This window comes from Lemur catta, chromosome 10 (genome assembly GCF_020740605.2).
Source record: "Lemur catta isolate mLemCat1 chromosome 10, mLemCat1.pri, whole genome shotgun sequence".
NCBI classification, from domain to species: domain Eukaryota; kingdom Metazoa; phylum Chordata; class Mammalia; order Primates; family Lemuridae; genus Lemur; species Lemur catta.
The window spans coordinates 34,593,274-34,608,733 of record NC_059137.1 but is presented as its reverse complement, the minus strand read 5'-3'; the positions used below and the strand labels follow the sequence as shown (position 1 = coordinate 34,608,733).

General features: G+C 53.5%; 1 protein-coding gene across 1 annotated transcript in view; it reads right to left on the bottom strand.

Moving 5' to 3' along the window:
• Positions 1-1,464: 1,464 nt before the first annotated feature.
• SHB (SH2 domain containing adaptor protein B) overlaps positions 1,465-15,460 on the bottom strand; it is a 133,143-nt gene continuing 119,147 nt past the window's right edge. Inside the window, exon 6 of the mRNA XM_045562446.1 lies at positions 1,465-1,908. Coding sequence (XP_045418402.1) covers positions 1,725-1,908 — 184 coding nt within the window. The 3' untranslated portion in view covers positions 1,465-1,724. The remainder of the gene's footprint in view (positions 1,909-15,460) is intronic.

Here is a 15,460-nt window from a genome sequence, read left to right as displayed (position 1 = left end):
CAACCCAGGAGGCGGACCGGGCATTACAGATGGTTGCCAAGGACACGGCTGTGGCCACAAATGCTGGAGTCCATGACGGCCACCTCAAGGGGCTTTTAGTCCTGCTCTGCCCCCTCCTGACACGTGGCCTTGGCAACTCCTCTTCCTTCTCTGGGCCTGTCTTCACATCTAACAGTGAGCTTGAACCACCTCTAAAGACAGCAGTGCTGAGTGTCGGGACCTGCTGGTGACGCCCAAGCTCAGTCCCACGTGCCCTGCCACCCGCATCAGGGATGATGGTTCCCAAACTTCCAGTCCATTCGGACCAGCTGGGCAGGCCGGATGCCGTGTGCTCAGCGGAGTCTCCTTGCACCTCCTTCGGTAGGTGGCAGCCACACCTGTCATGCTGCCAGGTGGGCGGGAAAGGCAGAACTGTGACTCAGCCTTATTCCGGTCTGCCCTGAATGTGTGGGAACCAGAATCCCTGCCCCTGTCGAGGGCAGGGGCAAGTTAGCGGTTGGGGGTGTATGTGTAGGCATTTTATCTGTGTAGAAGCAGTGTGGATGGCTGACAGGTCAGGATTCTGCCTTCTCCAAGAGCAGGGTGACAGCGAGGCCACACAGACCCAATAAGGAGCATTGGCTATGGAGCCTGCTCTGCAGCTTATGAGCTGTGTGACCTCAGGCAAATTACTTTCCCTCCCTAAGCCACCCTTTCCTGTGTTAGAGGACTTGCTGTGGGCAGGAGGGAAAGCCTGGTTGTTCATTAACTTCGAGGCTCCTGACTGCATCCACAGCTGGAGCCTGAGTGGTCTGGCTGCGCTTTCCTGCAGGGTGACCCCCAGGGGCAGAGAAAGTCCCTCTGGCCGAGCAGTGCTCCTCCAGCCCGGGTGCCCACGACTGCCTCAGTCCAGCCCCGGCGCGGACAGCCCTGCTGTCCAGAAGCCGCTGAGGGCCTGAGCTGGGCCTATGCCCCCTCCCCTCCTCTGGGTCTAGCACAGCCAAAGCCCAGGAGACGCACCTTGCTCTGGGGGTGAAACCAGCAGGCAAGCCCCTTGGAAACCCTCTGCGGTACACAAAAAAGGGGCTAAGACTATATATTAAATGACTATTTTATTTACACACCCTATTCATAAATAATTAAATCCTCTTTTTGACTGCACCATTCCTCGAAGATCTAATGATTACACTGAGTGACTAAAAGTAGATCAGCCTGTGTGACCACATTTTCACACACACACACACACACACACACACACACACACACACACACACACACACACCAGCGGGGTGGGCCCCTGGGGCCTCCTGGGCTCTCAAAGAGCCTGCATTTGGCTCCCAGCACCAGAGGGGCCCGTGGGAAAACCGTGCCCCATACACAGGTGTGACTTCGTGACAGCTGGAGAACAAAGAGATGCAACCCAGGGAGCTCCCACCGCCCGCCCCTTGGAGCTGCCGGGCCTCTGTTCATCCTGGGAGGCATCTCTTTGGATTTGCAAATATTTTAATTCACAGAAACTCAAGGAGGGTGGGGTGGGGGCTGGGGTGGTGTGCTGGCTGTCCCTCTGTCTTTGTCCAGGCTTCCTCCAGCCCCCGTAAGTGGTGACAGCATTCTAGAGACATGCAGTGGTGTGATAGTACCATACACACGACACAAACTGGACCCGGCCGCACCAGTGGCTGTGGGGGCTGGCAGGGGCCTCCGATTCCTCAGGCTCCTCCCCAGAGCAGGGCAGAGCTGGCCGCTCACAGGGTCCGCACAGCCACGGGGTAGAGGAGGGACAAGTGCTCCGCTCCCTTGATGGGCAGCTTTCTGGTGGTGTAGTAGTGGATGACTTCTGGGACGCTGTCGAATGGGGGGCTGTTCTGACCCAGAATGTATTTCTCTTTGGTTTTGGCCAGTTTCATGTGCATAAAACCCTGGTTGCTCCTGTGAACAAAACAGAGGTCATTAGGTTCTGCGCAACGGTGAAGGCCAAGGCTGCATGTTGCTGGGGCTGAGAGCAGAGTCCGTCCTGCATTCTTACTCATTCCCCCGAGAACTACTCCTTTGGCACCGGGCAGAGGCGAGGCCCAATTCCTGATAGGGGGCAAGGGCTCCTCAGCTGCTGGGAGAGAAGGGATCCCAGCCACAAAGTAGGCGTGAGCTGCACCTCTCCAAGCCAGGACCCGAGGCCCAGGACCAGCTGAATGTAGCTGCTCCCAAGAGCACCCTCAATTCCAGCATCCAGCCAGGAACCAGCAGCAGCTACTGCCACAGGAGAGGCTTCCGACACAGCTTCCTGGGGCTTTTTCAGGCAAACAAAACTCGGCACCTGTTCCTGTGATGGATGCAGATACCTGTTTAAGCCTGTCTGGCAGGTGCACAGTGTGTCATGTCCCCAGTTGTCAAGCGAGACAAATGTGCAGGGCAAGGGGTCATGACCCCCAGTTTGCAGATGAGGAAACAGGGTGGCAGGTGAGCTGGTCTTCCTTCAAGGGTAGGAAACTCACTGGGAGGGGCCCACCAGCAAGGAACCACATCTCCCAGCCTCCCCTGCACCCAGTTAGCCATGTGACTAGTTTCAGCCAATGGATGTGGGCAGAAGTGTGCTCTTTCCCAGCCTGCCCCAGGCGGGTGCCCCCCTCTGATTCCTCCACTCCTCAGTAAACCCCACAGCCCCAAGGCCTAGCCCGTGTTTCCCCTGCCGGGCAGTCTTCCAGGCTCCCACAGACAGAGCTGCCTCCTTCCCCTGACTGCAGCGAGGACACTCATGCCTTCCCGATCTGTGTAATCACTTAGCCACCCTCTCGGCTCCTGAGAGCGCCACGGAGCAGGGCCCAGTCTCTGCCCACCATGCCCGGCTTGGGTTCCTTGGAGATCAATGCAGAGTGCACGTGCCCCGTGCCCCCTGCAGCGAGCGCCACCGTCCTCCCGCCAGCACTTGCTTGGCCCCAGCCACACTGGACCACTCAGCCTCCATCGCCTGCCTTTGTCCAGGCCGCCCGTCCCCTGCCCACTCGGCTCCGAGACTGGCCTTTTGTGATTGAACTGGGATTCTGCCGCCACACGCGCGGATGCCTTAGTTTCCAAAGCACAGTCCAATTTACCAAAGGCCTGCTGCTTAGTTAGAAAGCCGGAGTTTCTGGCCAACCTCTCGCCACCATCTCCATGGCCCATCCTCCAGGAGACCCTTCTCAGCCCCACCAGGCTCCGAGTGGACGCAGAAGGCTGGTGGCCTTTCTGCCCAAGCTCCTCTTCTGGTTTCTGCTGCTCCTGAGGGCACCGGGGGGCTTGGACACATCTCTGCCAGCCAGGACTGGGCTCCCCAAGCCCACCAGCACCCACTCTATTAATAATACCTTCATTTGGGCTCCTGGACCATTTTCAAACGCACAGAACAAATGCTTAATGAAGTGCACACTCTGAGCAATACATCTGCTCGTAATAATGTATTTAGAGATGTCACCCTCGGCCTAACGGAAATCACTGGGAGAGCAATTACATTTCAAGAGAGAATAATTCCTGTAAAGAATTGAAATTTAAATCAAGATTTTTAAAGGCTGGAAATGTTCTAATTACAGAGCCTGTGGCAAGTTCTGCTCCTCAGTGAAGGGTCATTTCACTGGAGAATTGCCTCGCCGCGTCTAAGGAGGCGGCGCACCTGCTTAGGCTGGTAGAAGGGAAATGGTGTGCATTAAAGGGAAAACGCACAATCCTGCTTGGGCAAAGACTCACCTACCCACCACGTTGAAGAGACCACGACTCTGGGGGCTCGGGAAGGACTGCCCGCCTCAATGCAGTGCCGAGCCGTGTGGCTAAGAAACAGCAGGGAGAGTTAAAAAGCTCAGCGTTGCCTGGAGAAGGGGGGAGCGTGGGTGAGAGGAGTCAGGGCTGCAAGTGCCGGTGACACCCAGGCAGGGAGGAGGGTGTGACCTTGGCCACGGCATTTCCCTCTGCGTGCGCCGAGCGGGGCGATGTGCTGGGCGGCCAGACCACCGGGCTCTGTGGTCCGCACAGATCTAGGCTGGGGAGCAAAGCGGAGGAGGTGGAAGATGGGTCACAGCTGCCGCAGGCAGGATGCACGGGCCAGCCGGTTTCACTTTCAAGAGGCCAGGAGGGGAACAGATACGGAATAATGTGACATTTTCACACTGGTTTGTTCTCATACCATCCATCCAACAAGGGAGGTGGGCAGTGATGGTGGCAATGTTCTGACAGAGCCAGAGGTCGAGGCTAAGCCCCCCTGTTCCCAGGCCATGGGCTCGGAATGGCCACCAGGTATCAAAAACTATGTGCTGTGGACTCCACCTCGCCTGCCAACAGACAGCAAGGTGCGGTGCCGTCAGACACCTCCTTACAGCCCTCTGACTCTCCGGGCCGGCTGTTTGTTCCTCCCACACATTCCTGTTTCACCCATGTAAGCACCCATTAGTTTCTCTCCCTGAGCCAGGCTGTGCCGATGGGGCAGGCTGGTCACGAAGCTCAGAGATCAAGGCAGAGCTGGGACCAGAGCTAGGGCCCCGTGAATGCCCCGTGTGTGGCATGACCACTCCTAGGCAGACACAGAAAGGCTTACACACTGAGCCTCCTTGGCTCAAGCGCTGCACCCTGTGGTTCCCTGACCCTCAGGCCATCCTTGTGCCTTCTTGGGCTCTGTCCCCACCCCTACTGGATCCCAGGGAGGCTAACTAGATGGTCTCTGATGGCTTCCAGCCTTGGGTCCTGGATTCCTCTTGTGCAAACACAATCTGCTGCCTAGGCCTGAGGGCTTCCCTCTGCTGCTGCCCCGAGCTCCAGTCCTGTCTCACAGGGGTATCAGCCAGGACTGCCTTTATGTGCCAGGCCCTGTCTCCTTGAGCACAGAGGTCCAGACAGGGGAGGTAACTGGCCCAAGGTCACACAGCTACCAGCATCAGCAGGTGCCTAGAGCTGGTGCTCCTGACCTTAGCACTCCCCAGACCCAGGAAAGGGCCCCACTTAACCCTCAGTGTTCCATGTGAGGCCAGGCAGGGTGGCGGGTGAGGGGCATCAGACCCTGAGCAAACGTGTCCCCCACGCCGAGCCTCTGCCTCCAAGCGCCCACTGCACAGGTCGGAGACAGCAGAGGGGCTGGGAGTTGAAGGCCGCAGGCAGCACATGCACAGGGGCCCTCCCAGGACCAGGAATGGCACCATCTGGCTGGGGGTGCCCCCAGCCTCGGAGGCAGGGCGGTGACCCCACCACAAGGGACCCAAGACTATCTACCAATCCTCAACCAGCACAAAGGTCAGGTGACACCTTGTCCACACGCTCCTGGAGCTGTGTGTGATAGTACATCCTAATTGGCCACAAGGTCCCCAGGAGTGACATGCCACCTGACAACAGTTGAAGATTTAAAAATGACTGCCAGGTGGCCTCAGTGACGCCCACCTCCATGTGAAAGGAGATGCCGGCATGAGAAGGGGAACCATGAAAACCTCTGCAGAACAGAGGCTTCATTAGACAAGGAGCATGCATGGGCACCACGGCTGCTCCACACAGCATGTCTGCAGAGCTCTCCTCTCATTCCCTGGGGGTAGGGACCCCGGGGGAAACTGAGGCCAGAGGGTGCACCACCCTGGACAAGGCACACAGCAAGGCAGGCTGCAGGTGCAGCCAGAGGCCTTGCATCCAGAACCAGGTGAGCCCGGCTCAGGGCCACACCTCCGGCCGCCCCCCTTCAAGGCAGCAGGGGCTGCTGCGCACAGGCTCCATCCTCACGCCGGGAGGCGTCTCCCCGGGGAGCTCCAACAGGCTGCAGCCCACGGCGGTGGCCCCACGCCTGCCCCGCTGCTGCATCGGCTCCGTCTCCTTTGATAGGACATCGTGTGAGAGCAAAGTCACAATTAGGGGTGTCTCTGGTGGGTGACCTGTCTAATGAGTCTTGTAAGGCTGGCGGGGCCGGGGGTGCTGAAGCTGTCACGGGCGCTCAGATCACTCATTATCATCACAAAAAGCACCTCCTCATCATCAGGATTATCAAACGTGCCCGGCGCGCCGGGCCTAATAACAGGCCCCACCTCGCCTCGTAATCACAGGCTTTAATAAAACATTACTCAGCCCGCAGCTGCCGGCCGCGGAGCAGGGTGCGAGGCCTCACCTCTCGCTTTTAGACCTAATTGCTTGATGCATATTTCATGAGGAATCCTGGGTAATAGTTATGTTAAATCGCTTCTTTTCATGATGAAATGACTTAAAAATACTTGCATATAATATTTATGAGGGAGAAGGAAGGAAATTGCCCTTTGGGACTAACATATAGGACCCAGTTATAGGAATCCAGACACAGGGGATTTGGGGCTCACTTTAGCCTGACAAGTGGCTGGGGAGCTGCTCTCTTGAGCCAGATGTCTCCCAAACACTGTTCCTTGGCTCAGACCTGCCCACAGCGCCCCGCTGCCAACACAGGCCTAGCGACACCCAGCACTTTGCAAGCCCCTGCTGGGCACCAGGCACGGAGCTGAGCTGTTGTCACATACGATCTCATTTAAACTGCACCTCAACACCACTAAGTTGGTGTAACTATCATTGTTTACAGATGGGGAAACTAAGGCATGGGAGGGTTGTGTGCCTTGTCTCATGGGGCATGGTGGGCCAAGATTTGAACCTATGTCGGCTGGACTCTGAAGCCTGAACTTTCTTCTCAGCCTGGCATTCAGGGCCTCCAAGCTACCCCCGCAGCCTGGTCTTCCTCTGCTCGGCTACTCAGCCCAATTGACCCAGGTGCCCAGGTGGGTCTTTGGACTCTTTCTGCTCAAGACGTGGCTCCCCTGCAGCCTGGTGAGATCCCAAGCTCGGGAAGCCTGTCTGTTCATCGTGATGTTTCTCGGCAGGCTGAGCCTTAACCCCCTCTGGACCCAGTGCACATGCCTGGCCCACAGCCAGGGCCCTCTGCCCACCCAGTCCCGTCCATCCGCCGGTCATTTAGTCAGGGTCTGCCCAGAGCCAGGGGGATGCGCCCTCCCCTCCAGACTATAATCTCCTCAGGGCAGGTGGTGGCTACTCCACCCGGTCCCCCAGTATAACCCAGCTCAGGTAGAAGCTGCCTGCTCCAAGGCCAGACTCAGTGGTTGCTTTTTTAGGTCACCACCGGTCCCGGGACGAGTCAGCGAGGACTGGCAGCGTGGGCTCACTGAGGGGCGGTACCACGAGAGCTTCGAGAGGGTCATTCCTGCAAGGTGGGTCCAAAGGCACTTGCCTTTCACAGCAGAAAGTTTCACCCAAGGGAGGCCACAGGGAAGAATCCTCCTTCCTTAGGATTTGAAAGGAAATCATTCCTGGGGCCACTGAGCCGCCTAGAGCCCTCTGCCCAGGCTTAAACAAAACACAAACGTGAGACAACCAAAACCACGTACTCCTGGGTGGGCCCTGGTCCCCACTCTGGGGCCCTAAGGGATCACGTCTTTTCTTCTTTTGGGGCCATTTTAAACATATGAATCTTATATTCTGCAAAGATTCCTGGGCCAGATCAGTGGAAGGAGAGAAAGAACGAGCTTGTGAATTTAAAGTGCACTCAAAACACTTTTGCAGGATGATTCTCAGGGGAGGGAGGCGTCACAGGTTCCCGCCTTCCATGAGCAGGGCAATGAGTGGCTCGTGCCCTGGGTCCCAGCAGCACTCATGTGCTTGGCGTGGGGGGCCTCCACCCCCACAGGTGTGCACTTGCTGTAGTTGGGGTGAGGCAGACACGGGAGTTTGTGCTGAATCAGCGGGGAGCCAGGCCCAGGTGTAACGCTCACCTGCTGTGGCCGTGGGCGAGGAAGCCAGCCTGGAGGGTGACCATGGCAAGGCACCTCCGTGGCCACTCAGAGGCCTGTGGAACAGGTAGTTCCTGCCATGACCCCACCCCCAGGGCGGCAGGGCTGTGTTTCGAGAGCAGTGGCTTCTTGAGTCAGAACCTCTGCTCCCTCCTGCATTCTCTTTGATCTCCAGGGAGGTGGGACATTTTGCTGGATCTCTGTCTCTAGAGAACCACCCACCCCACCCTCGGTGCGGCCACTCCACAACGCCAGTGAGTGCCTGCAGGGGCACGAGGCAGCGTCACCAGTCCTACCCACCCTGCCGCCACGCTGCTGGGGGCTTCATGTACAGCCTCACGGCGGCCCCAAGAGACGGTCTCCAGTTTAGAGGTGGGGAACACAGTCAGAAGGCACAAGTGACTTGCCTGGGGCTATGCAGCCACGGAGGGCAGAAGTGAGACTGAACACAGGTCCCCTGAACTCACGACAGAGCCCGAGGAGCTGACGACCTGCCACGTGCAAACTACTGTGGACAAAGAGCGGGCTGGGGACCTGGGCCCCTCCGAGGAGACGCTGGCAGGCAGTGAGGCCCCAAGGTCCTCAGGAAAGCAAAGAATCCCAAACGCACGGACAGCACAGCCGCGTCCCGGACGTGGGCTACCTCTCCACACACACCTCCCCGGCGCAATGAGAGATGTCACTTCACGGGAGTGTTTCAAAGCGAATATTTAAATGGTGCACCTCTGCGGTCCCATTACTCACCCCGAACCCAGGCAGATCCCACCCACAGAGCCTGCTTGGAAGACCTTAAATGCGCCTTTGGTCCATGACTGGGCCAACCTGTGGCTTCACAAAGCAGCTGGGAGGGCCGGCACTGTGTACAAAACACCCCCCGCACACACACAGACCGAGGGCCAGAGGGAGAAGCCACTCGCCCCGCAGGGCGCCCCAAGCCATGGAACCAGGGCGTGAGTCCATCTCTCTGGGTGACAGGGTCCTCCCGCTGTGTCAGGCATCGGGCAGGGGCACAGAGGCCCCTTCCAGCTGAATGTTCTAGGAGTCTAGGGAGCTGGGTCAGTGGCTTGTGAGCCACGTGGCCACCACCTGCCTCCTGCCACCACCTTCCACGGCAGCCTTCACAGTGACAAGCCAAAGACACGCACGCCAAGTCATTGTGAATGAACGTCTAAATGGTAACGCTGCTGAGCCAAGTGACTTAATTTACAACCAAATAATTGGACTTTCAAAAATGCATCAGCAGTGATTACCCTTCCTGAGATGCCCAGGCATTTCTCAAGCTCTAAGTTGGTGGCCCAGGGTGAAGGCCCTCAGTGAGTCACAATAGAAAGCCGTCTTTAGGCAGAGGGGGAGCTGGCAGTTGCCTCTCCCAGTGCACACATAGAGGCATAAGGCTGGTTTTTGCATACAAAGCAGCAGGTACATAAAAATGAACCCACTTGGGCAGTTTTCACAGGAAAAAACCAACAAAGTGTCAGATAAGAAGTTTTTAATGATGACGGCTCAGGGTGGAGAGTGAGCCTCCCATCACTGGAGGTATGTAAGTGGGAAGGCAATGGTGCTTGGTGGGGGTCAGGCTGGATCACTGGCAGTCACCCTGCTCAGGGTTCCCATCAGCCCTCAGCCAAGTACACACAAAACTGCAAGGAGGGGTGGAAGCAGGGGGTGGGGAGGGGGTGACGTTTGAAATGCTGCTGGAGCTTCAGGAAGGGAAAAGAGGGTCTAGAGTTTTCTTGTCTTTTTTACCTCTAATTGAGGACTCTTCTAGGAACATGAAGGCCACGTGTTTTGGGGACAGGTGGGACTGGCAGTGGAAGGTGGAATGATCCCAAGCCCGAGACTGAAGTCAGGGGTCTCATTTCAAACTCTGATCCCACTGATGTCAGTGGCTGGGCAAGTCCCTTCTCCCTGGGCCTCAGCATCCCCATCTGGAAAAGGTGGAGGGGTCCCTCCAGTGCTGATGTTCTCAAGCCAATGAGGGGCATCCCAGAGTGGGTGGGGGTCACCCCAGCACCAGCCAAGAGGACAAAGTATGCAGGATGGCTACATAGGTGGGTACAGTAGCCACGGTGGACCCCTGGGCCTGGGGACAGCAAAATGACAAAGGCAGGCTTCCTAAAGCCTATTCCAATGGGATGGACAGAAGCCATTCAGGCCAAGGGTGGTCCCTTCCTACTGAGAACAGGCCCTTCTCGACCCATACTCTCCTTAGACCAGCAGTTTTTTTTTGTTTTTTTTTTGAGACTAGACGCAAAAGGCCCTCCTGAGGATCTGCAACTATAGGCACTGAATAACCATGCCTGGCTAACTTTTAAATTTTTATTATTTATTTATTTTTAGAGATGGGGTCTCACTCTGTCACCCAGGCTGGAGTGCAGTGACATCATCATAGCTCACTGCAGCCTTGAACTCCTGGGCTCAGGCAATCTTTCTAACTCAGCCTCCCAAGGAGCTGGGACTATAGGCACTTGCCACCACATCCGGCTAATTTTTCTATTTTTCGTAGAGATGGGGTCTTGCTATGTTGCCCAAGTTGGTCTCAAACTCCTGGCCTCAGGGATCCTCCCACCTTGCTGGGATTACAGGTGAGCCGCCACACCCTGGCAAAGCAGTGGTTCTCAACTGGGGTGATTTTTGTACCCCCTTCCCTGGGGATATCTGGCAACATCTGGAGACATGGGCATGACTACAACACTGGACAGCCCTCCACAACAATGTCAATAGTGCCGAGGTTAAAGCCACACCACTCACTAGTCGCCAGGGTCTCGAACTCTTCATCTATGAAATGGGAATAACCACTGAGTCCGCCCTTGTGGTTGCTGTGAAGGGTGAGAAGCTCCACATGAAGTGTGGACCCTTGATGATGGTTAGGTCTTCCTGCCCTTTATTTAAGGATTTAAGACACAGGGAATCTGCCAAATGGCTTTTGCATCAATATTTTCAGAAAGAAAAGAAGGAAAATTCAGTAATTCCTATCAAAATCCCAATGTGATTCTTCATAGAAATAGAGAAAAAAACCCTAAAATTCATATGGAACCATAAAAAGACCCCTGAGCCTTTCTTCTGGCCAGGCTTGATGGATCCTGCCTATAATCCTAGCACTTTGGGAGGCCAAGGCGGGAGGACTGCTTGAGGCCAGAAGTTCAAGTCCAGCTTGAGTAAGAAAAAGATCCCGTGTCTACAAAAAATAGAAAAATTAACCAAGTGTGGTGGCACACATCTGTAGCCCCACGGACTCAGGAGGCTGAGGCAGGAGGATTGCTTGAGCCCTAGAGTTTGAGGTTGTAGAAAAATTAACCAAGCGTGGTGGCACACATCTGTAGCCCCACGTACTCAGGAGGCTGAGGCAGGAGGATTGCTTGAGCCCTAGAGTTTGAGGTTGCTGTGAACCATGATGACACCACTGCACTCTGGCCAGGGTGACAGAGCAAGACTTGGTCTCAAAAAAAAAAAAAAAGACCCCTGAGTAGCCAAAAAGTTGAAGGCATCATACTTCCTCATTTAAAATTATATTATAGGCCAGGCGCGGTGGCTCATGCCTATAATCTTAGCACTCTGGGAGGCCAAGGCGGGTGGATCCTTTGAGCTCAGGAGTTCGAAACCAGCCTGAGCAAGAGCGAGACCCCATCTCTACTAAATATAGAAAGAAATTAGGTGGACAACTAAAAATATATAGAAAAAATTAGCCAGGCATGGTGGTGCATGCTTGTAGTCTCAGCTACTCGGGAGGCTGAGGAAGGAGGATTGCTTGAGCCCAGGAGTTTGAGGTTGCTGTGAGCTAGGCTGACGCCACGGCACTCTAGCCTGGGCAACAGAGTGAGACTCTGTTTCAAAAAAAAAAAAAAAAAAAAAATTACATTACAAGCCTATAATAATCAGAACAGCATGGTACTGGCATAAAAACACACACATAGGCATCTGGGACAGAACAGACAGCCCAGAAACAAATCCAAACATATACAGTCAACTAGCTTTTGACAAGGGCACCAAAAATGGGGAAAGGGGAAGGGGCCGTCTCTTCAATAAGTGGTGCTGAGAAAACTGGATTTCCACACGCAAAAGAATGAAATTGAACTCATATCTTGTATGTTACACAAAAATCAACTCAAAATGGATAAAAGACCTAAACATAGGAATAGAAACTACAAACCTCCTAGAGGAGAACACAGGGGAAACGTTCCCGACACTGGCCGTGGCAACGACTGTCTGGATGGCACACCAACTCAGTCCACAAAAGCAAAAAATAAATAAATGGGCCTATATCTAAGCTTCATTCACATGAAAGGAAACAATTAACAAAACAAAACAGTAGCCTACAGATTGGGAAAAAATATTTGCAAACCATGTATCTGCTAAGAGGTTAATATCTCAACTGTATAAAGAACTCATACAACTCAACAGCAGAAAAACAAATAATCTGATTTAAAAAATGGGCATAAGACCTCAACAGACATTTCTCCAAAGACATGAAGACGACCAACAGCGGATGAAAAGGTGCTGGACATCACTACCCCTGTGAGGTATCTCCTCACACCTGCTAGGATGGCTATGATCGAAAAGCCAGGGGATAACAAACGCTGCCAGATGTCGGTCAGACACACACAGCAGCAGTCAGGCAGGACGAGCAAGTCTAGAGATCTAGCGTACAACACGAGGGCTATAGGTAATAAAATTCGACTGCATCTGGGATTCATGTTAAATGAGTAGATTTTGGCTGCTCTTGCCACAAAACCAAAAAAAACGGGTAACTTGGAGACGATGGATATGCTAATTTGTTTCGCTACAGTAACACTTTTCCTATGCCTGTGTATCCCATAACATCATGTTGTATACCATAATTATACACAATAAAATTTATTTTTAAAAAAGGCAGAAAATCCAGAGGGGCCTTTAAAAACCGCAAGTTAAAGCAGATCCACCGGCTTGGCGGCCCTGCACCTAAACCGCGGGTGGTCTTTCCTCCCCCCGAGTTCACCTGTGAGCCATCCCGACTTCCTGGCCACGGGCCTCCTGTGAATCGTATGAATGACAGTGGTTCCCCTGTGGAAAAACCCCACCAGTCCCTGGGAGTCCGGGCCTCAGTTTCGCCATCTGTGAAGTGGGGAAGAGTTTACAGTGTTCCCCAAAGGCCACTGAGAGCAAGAGAAAACACCTCTGCACGGCTCCTGCCCTTTCAGGCCTTGGTTTCCCCATTTGTATAATGAAGAGACAGGACTAGATGACCCCTGAGGTCCCACCCACCTCTAAACTTTTGAAGCCTGGCACACAGGAGATGCTCAACCTCATGAGGAGGGAAGAAGGACTGTTCAGATATTAAATGAAAGGTCTCACCTTCATCAGAGCCCCGCCCCGCCCCCCGAGCCCCAGGGCTAGAGGAGTGCAGGTTTTTCAAAAACCATTTCTTCTAGCGGGCCCCAGAATGTCCACAAGTACCCAGAGACTTGTTGGGCCTGCAGTTCCCTGGGCCTCTCTGGAACCAAAACCTGCTTTAAACATGCTGAGATTCTGACACACATTCCAGTTTGAGAACCAGCATTCTAGTTCCATCTGATGAGGGAAACCCCTTTGTAATATTCATAACATTGAGTGTCCGACTGTTGCTTACCCCGAGCAGCAGGGAGCTCACTCCCTACCAAGACAACCTCTTTCAAACTTAGATGGCTCTGCCCGTGAGAAAGTTCTTCCACACCCTGAGCTGAAAAATGACTAATACAGCTTACTGACGGTCACCCCAGCTCTGAGATCTGGTTCCTGCAAGCCAAGCCTGCTCCTCTTGTCCATGGAAGGCCCCTCACAGGCAGGAGCAGACTGAGCTGCCCACGTGGTGAGTGCCTGCAACTGAATAGCATCCCTGGTGCATCTGTCCAGCTTGGCCATCAGCCTCGCTGTCTGGACACAACTCTGCCGTTAATGTGGACAGCCCTATGCCTGCGCTGAACTCCTTGTGTTTGGGGTCTGCTGACCTCCTAAGTCCACCTCCTCCCAAGTCCCAAAGGACAGGATCTATTGACATGCAACTGTCACCAGGTACAGACAACACTTGCCTCGTGACCAAAGGGGCACAGGTCCAAGAACATTAAGCAGCAAAGCCCACTGGCTTTGGCCACACTTGGAAGATTTAAAAACGTAATTTTCAAAGGTCACTGTCAGCTCTTAGTAGTCTGGACTCCGGAGGGCAAATCCTCCCATGTTAGACATTCATTCTGGCAGCTTCTTGACAATCTCTTTCCACAGGGCAGAGAATTTTCTCAAAATTAAATCTCTAGCTCTTTGCCCCCCAATGAAATTGACTTCTGCCTTGATACACAACAAAGCTTTCATTTTATTATTTGGGCAGGGTTTGACCACATTAATTACAGTTTTTTTTTTCCAGCATGGCTGCAAGTAATTGAGTTCCAAAAGTTACTTAGTATCAGAACTGATATCTTTTTAAAAGCGTAGCTCCCGCAAAAGTAAAATAGTCAACCGTACCCTTTCCATAGATGACATTTTTGCTTAAGATTGGAACAATTCAGGGCAGGAAAATATATCTTCCTAGGCTGAAAATCTGAACTCAATGTGGGGTTGTGCTGATATTTGGAGACGCTGAGCCTGAAATTTCAGGGCCCAGATCACACCACCTCATGCATTTGCTGCCTCTGGTTTTACCAGCGCTGTGTCAGAATCATGTACTGCTCCAAGATTTTAATCATTACTACTGGCATTTTTCCTGCACCAGAGGACACTCTGCAGAAGCCTGCCCAAATCAATTCCTATACCAGGGACTGCAAAAAGCCTGCCTGGCACCGGGTAAATGGGTTTTGCTCGGGAGGCTGTGTTCAGCCTCGGTGGGGCACACACCTTACCGTCAGGAGCAAAGGCTGGGTGTACAGCTTGCTCTTTGGCAAGATGGGAGGTGGCACAGAATTGAGGCAAGGACGCAGGGCTGGGAAAGCCAAGTGCTGTCGTAGCCACAGGGAAGCCCCTCACCTCTCTGAGCCCTTTTCTTGGAGGAGTAAGTAAGGCTACTGTGGGGAGCTGGAGAGAGCTGACTGGGACTTCAAAGTTTATAAGGCACGTCCCTGACTGCAATCTCATTGATGCTTCACCACGATCCTGGGACACAGGGACCATTACTGTCCCTACTGTACAGGTGCAGAAACTGAGGGCACACAGACAGTAGGAATCGAGATTTGAACCAGGGAGGGATTCTGGCTCTAGGTGGTGCCCCTTCTTAGCCATGGCACTGTATGGTCTCTCTCTACTGATCCAACTAAAGTACCCAAATAAAAGCACAAGACAGAGTTGACACCCGAACCAGGTTTCCTAACTCTACAGCCAATGAGCTTCCTGCTCTGCCTCATTAAAAAACAGCAAACAAACAAACAAGAGATTTTTATATAAAAGAGATTCATTGTAGAAGATCTAGAAAACACAAATAATCAAAAAGAAGACAAAAATCACCCACCATTTCACCGCCCACATACAGCTGTTAATCACAATTTGGCAAAGTGCCTTCCTGTATTCCCCCACACGAGCATTTGTGTGTGATATATGGTTACAGACTGGGCTGATTTTATAACCTGACTTTATTACAACCATGGGCTCATTTTGAACGTTGTGATTATTTTCCTCCTGATTGTCATCTCCAAATGTTCCCTGAGAACCTATAATGTGCCAGGCTTTCTGGTGGTGCTGAGACAGATACTTTCCCAAAGGAACTCTCAGCCACAAAAGGTACCAAG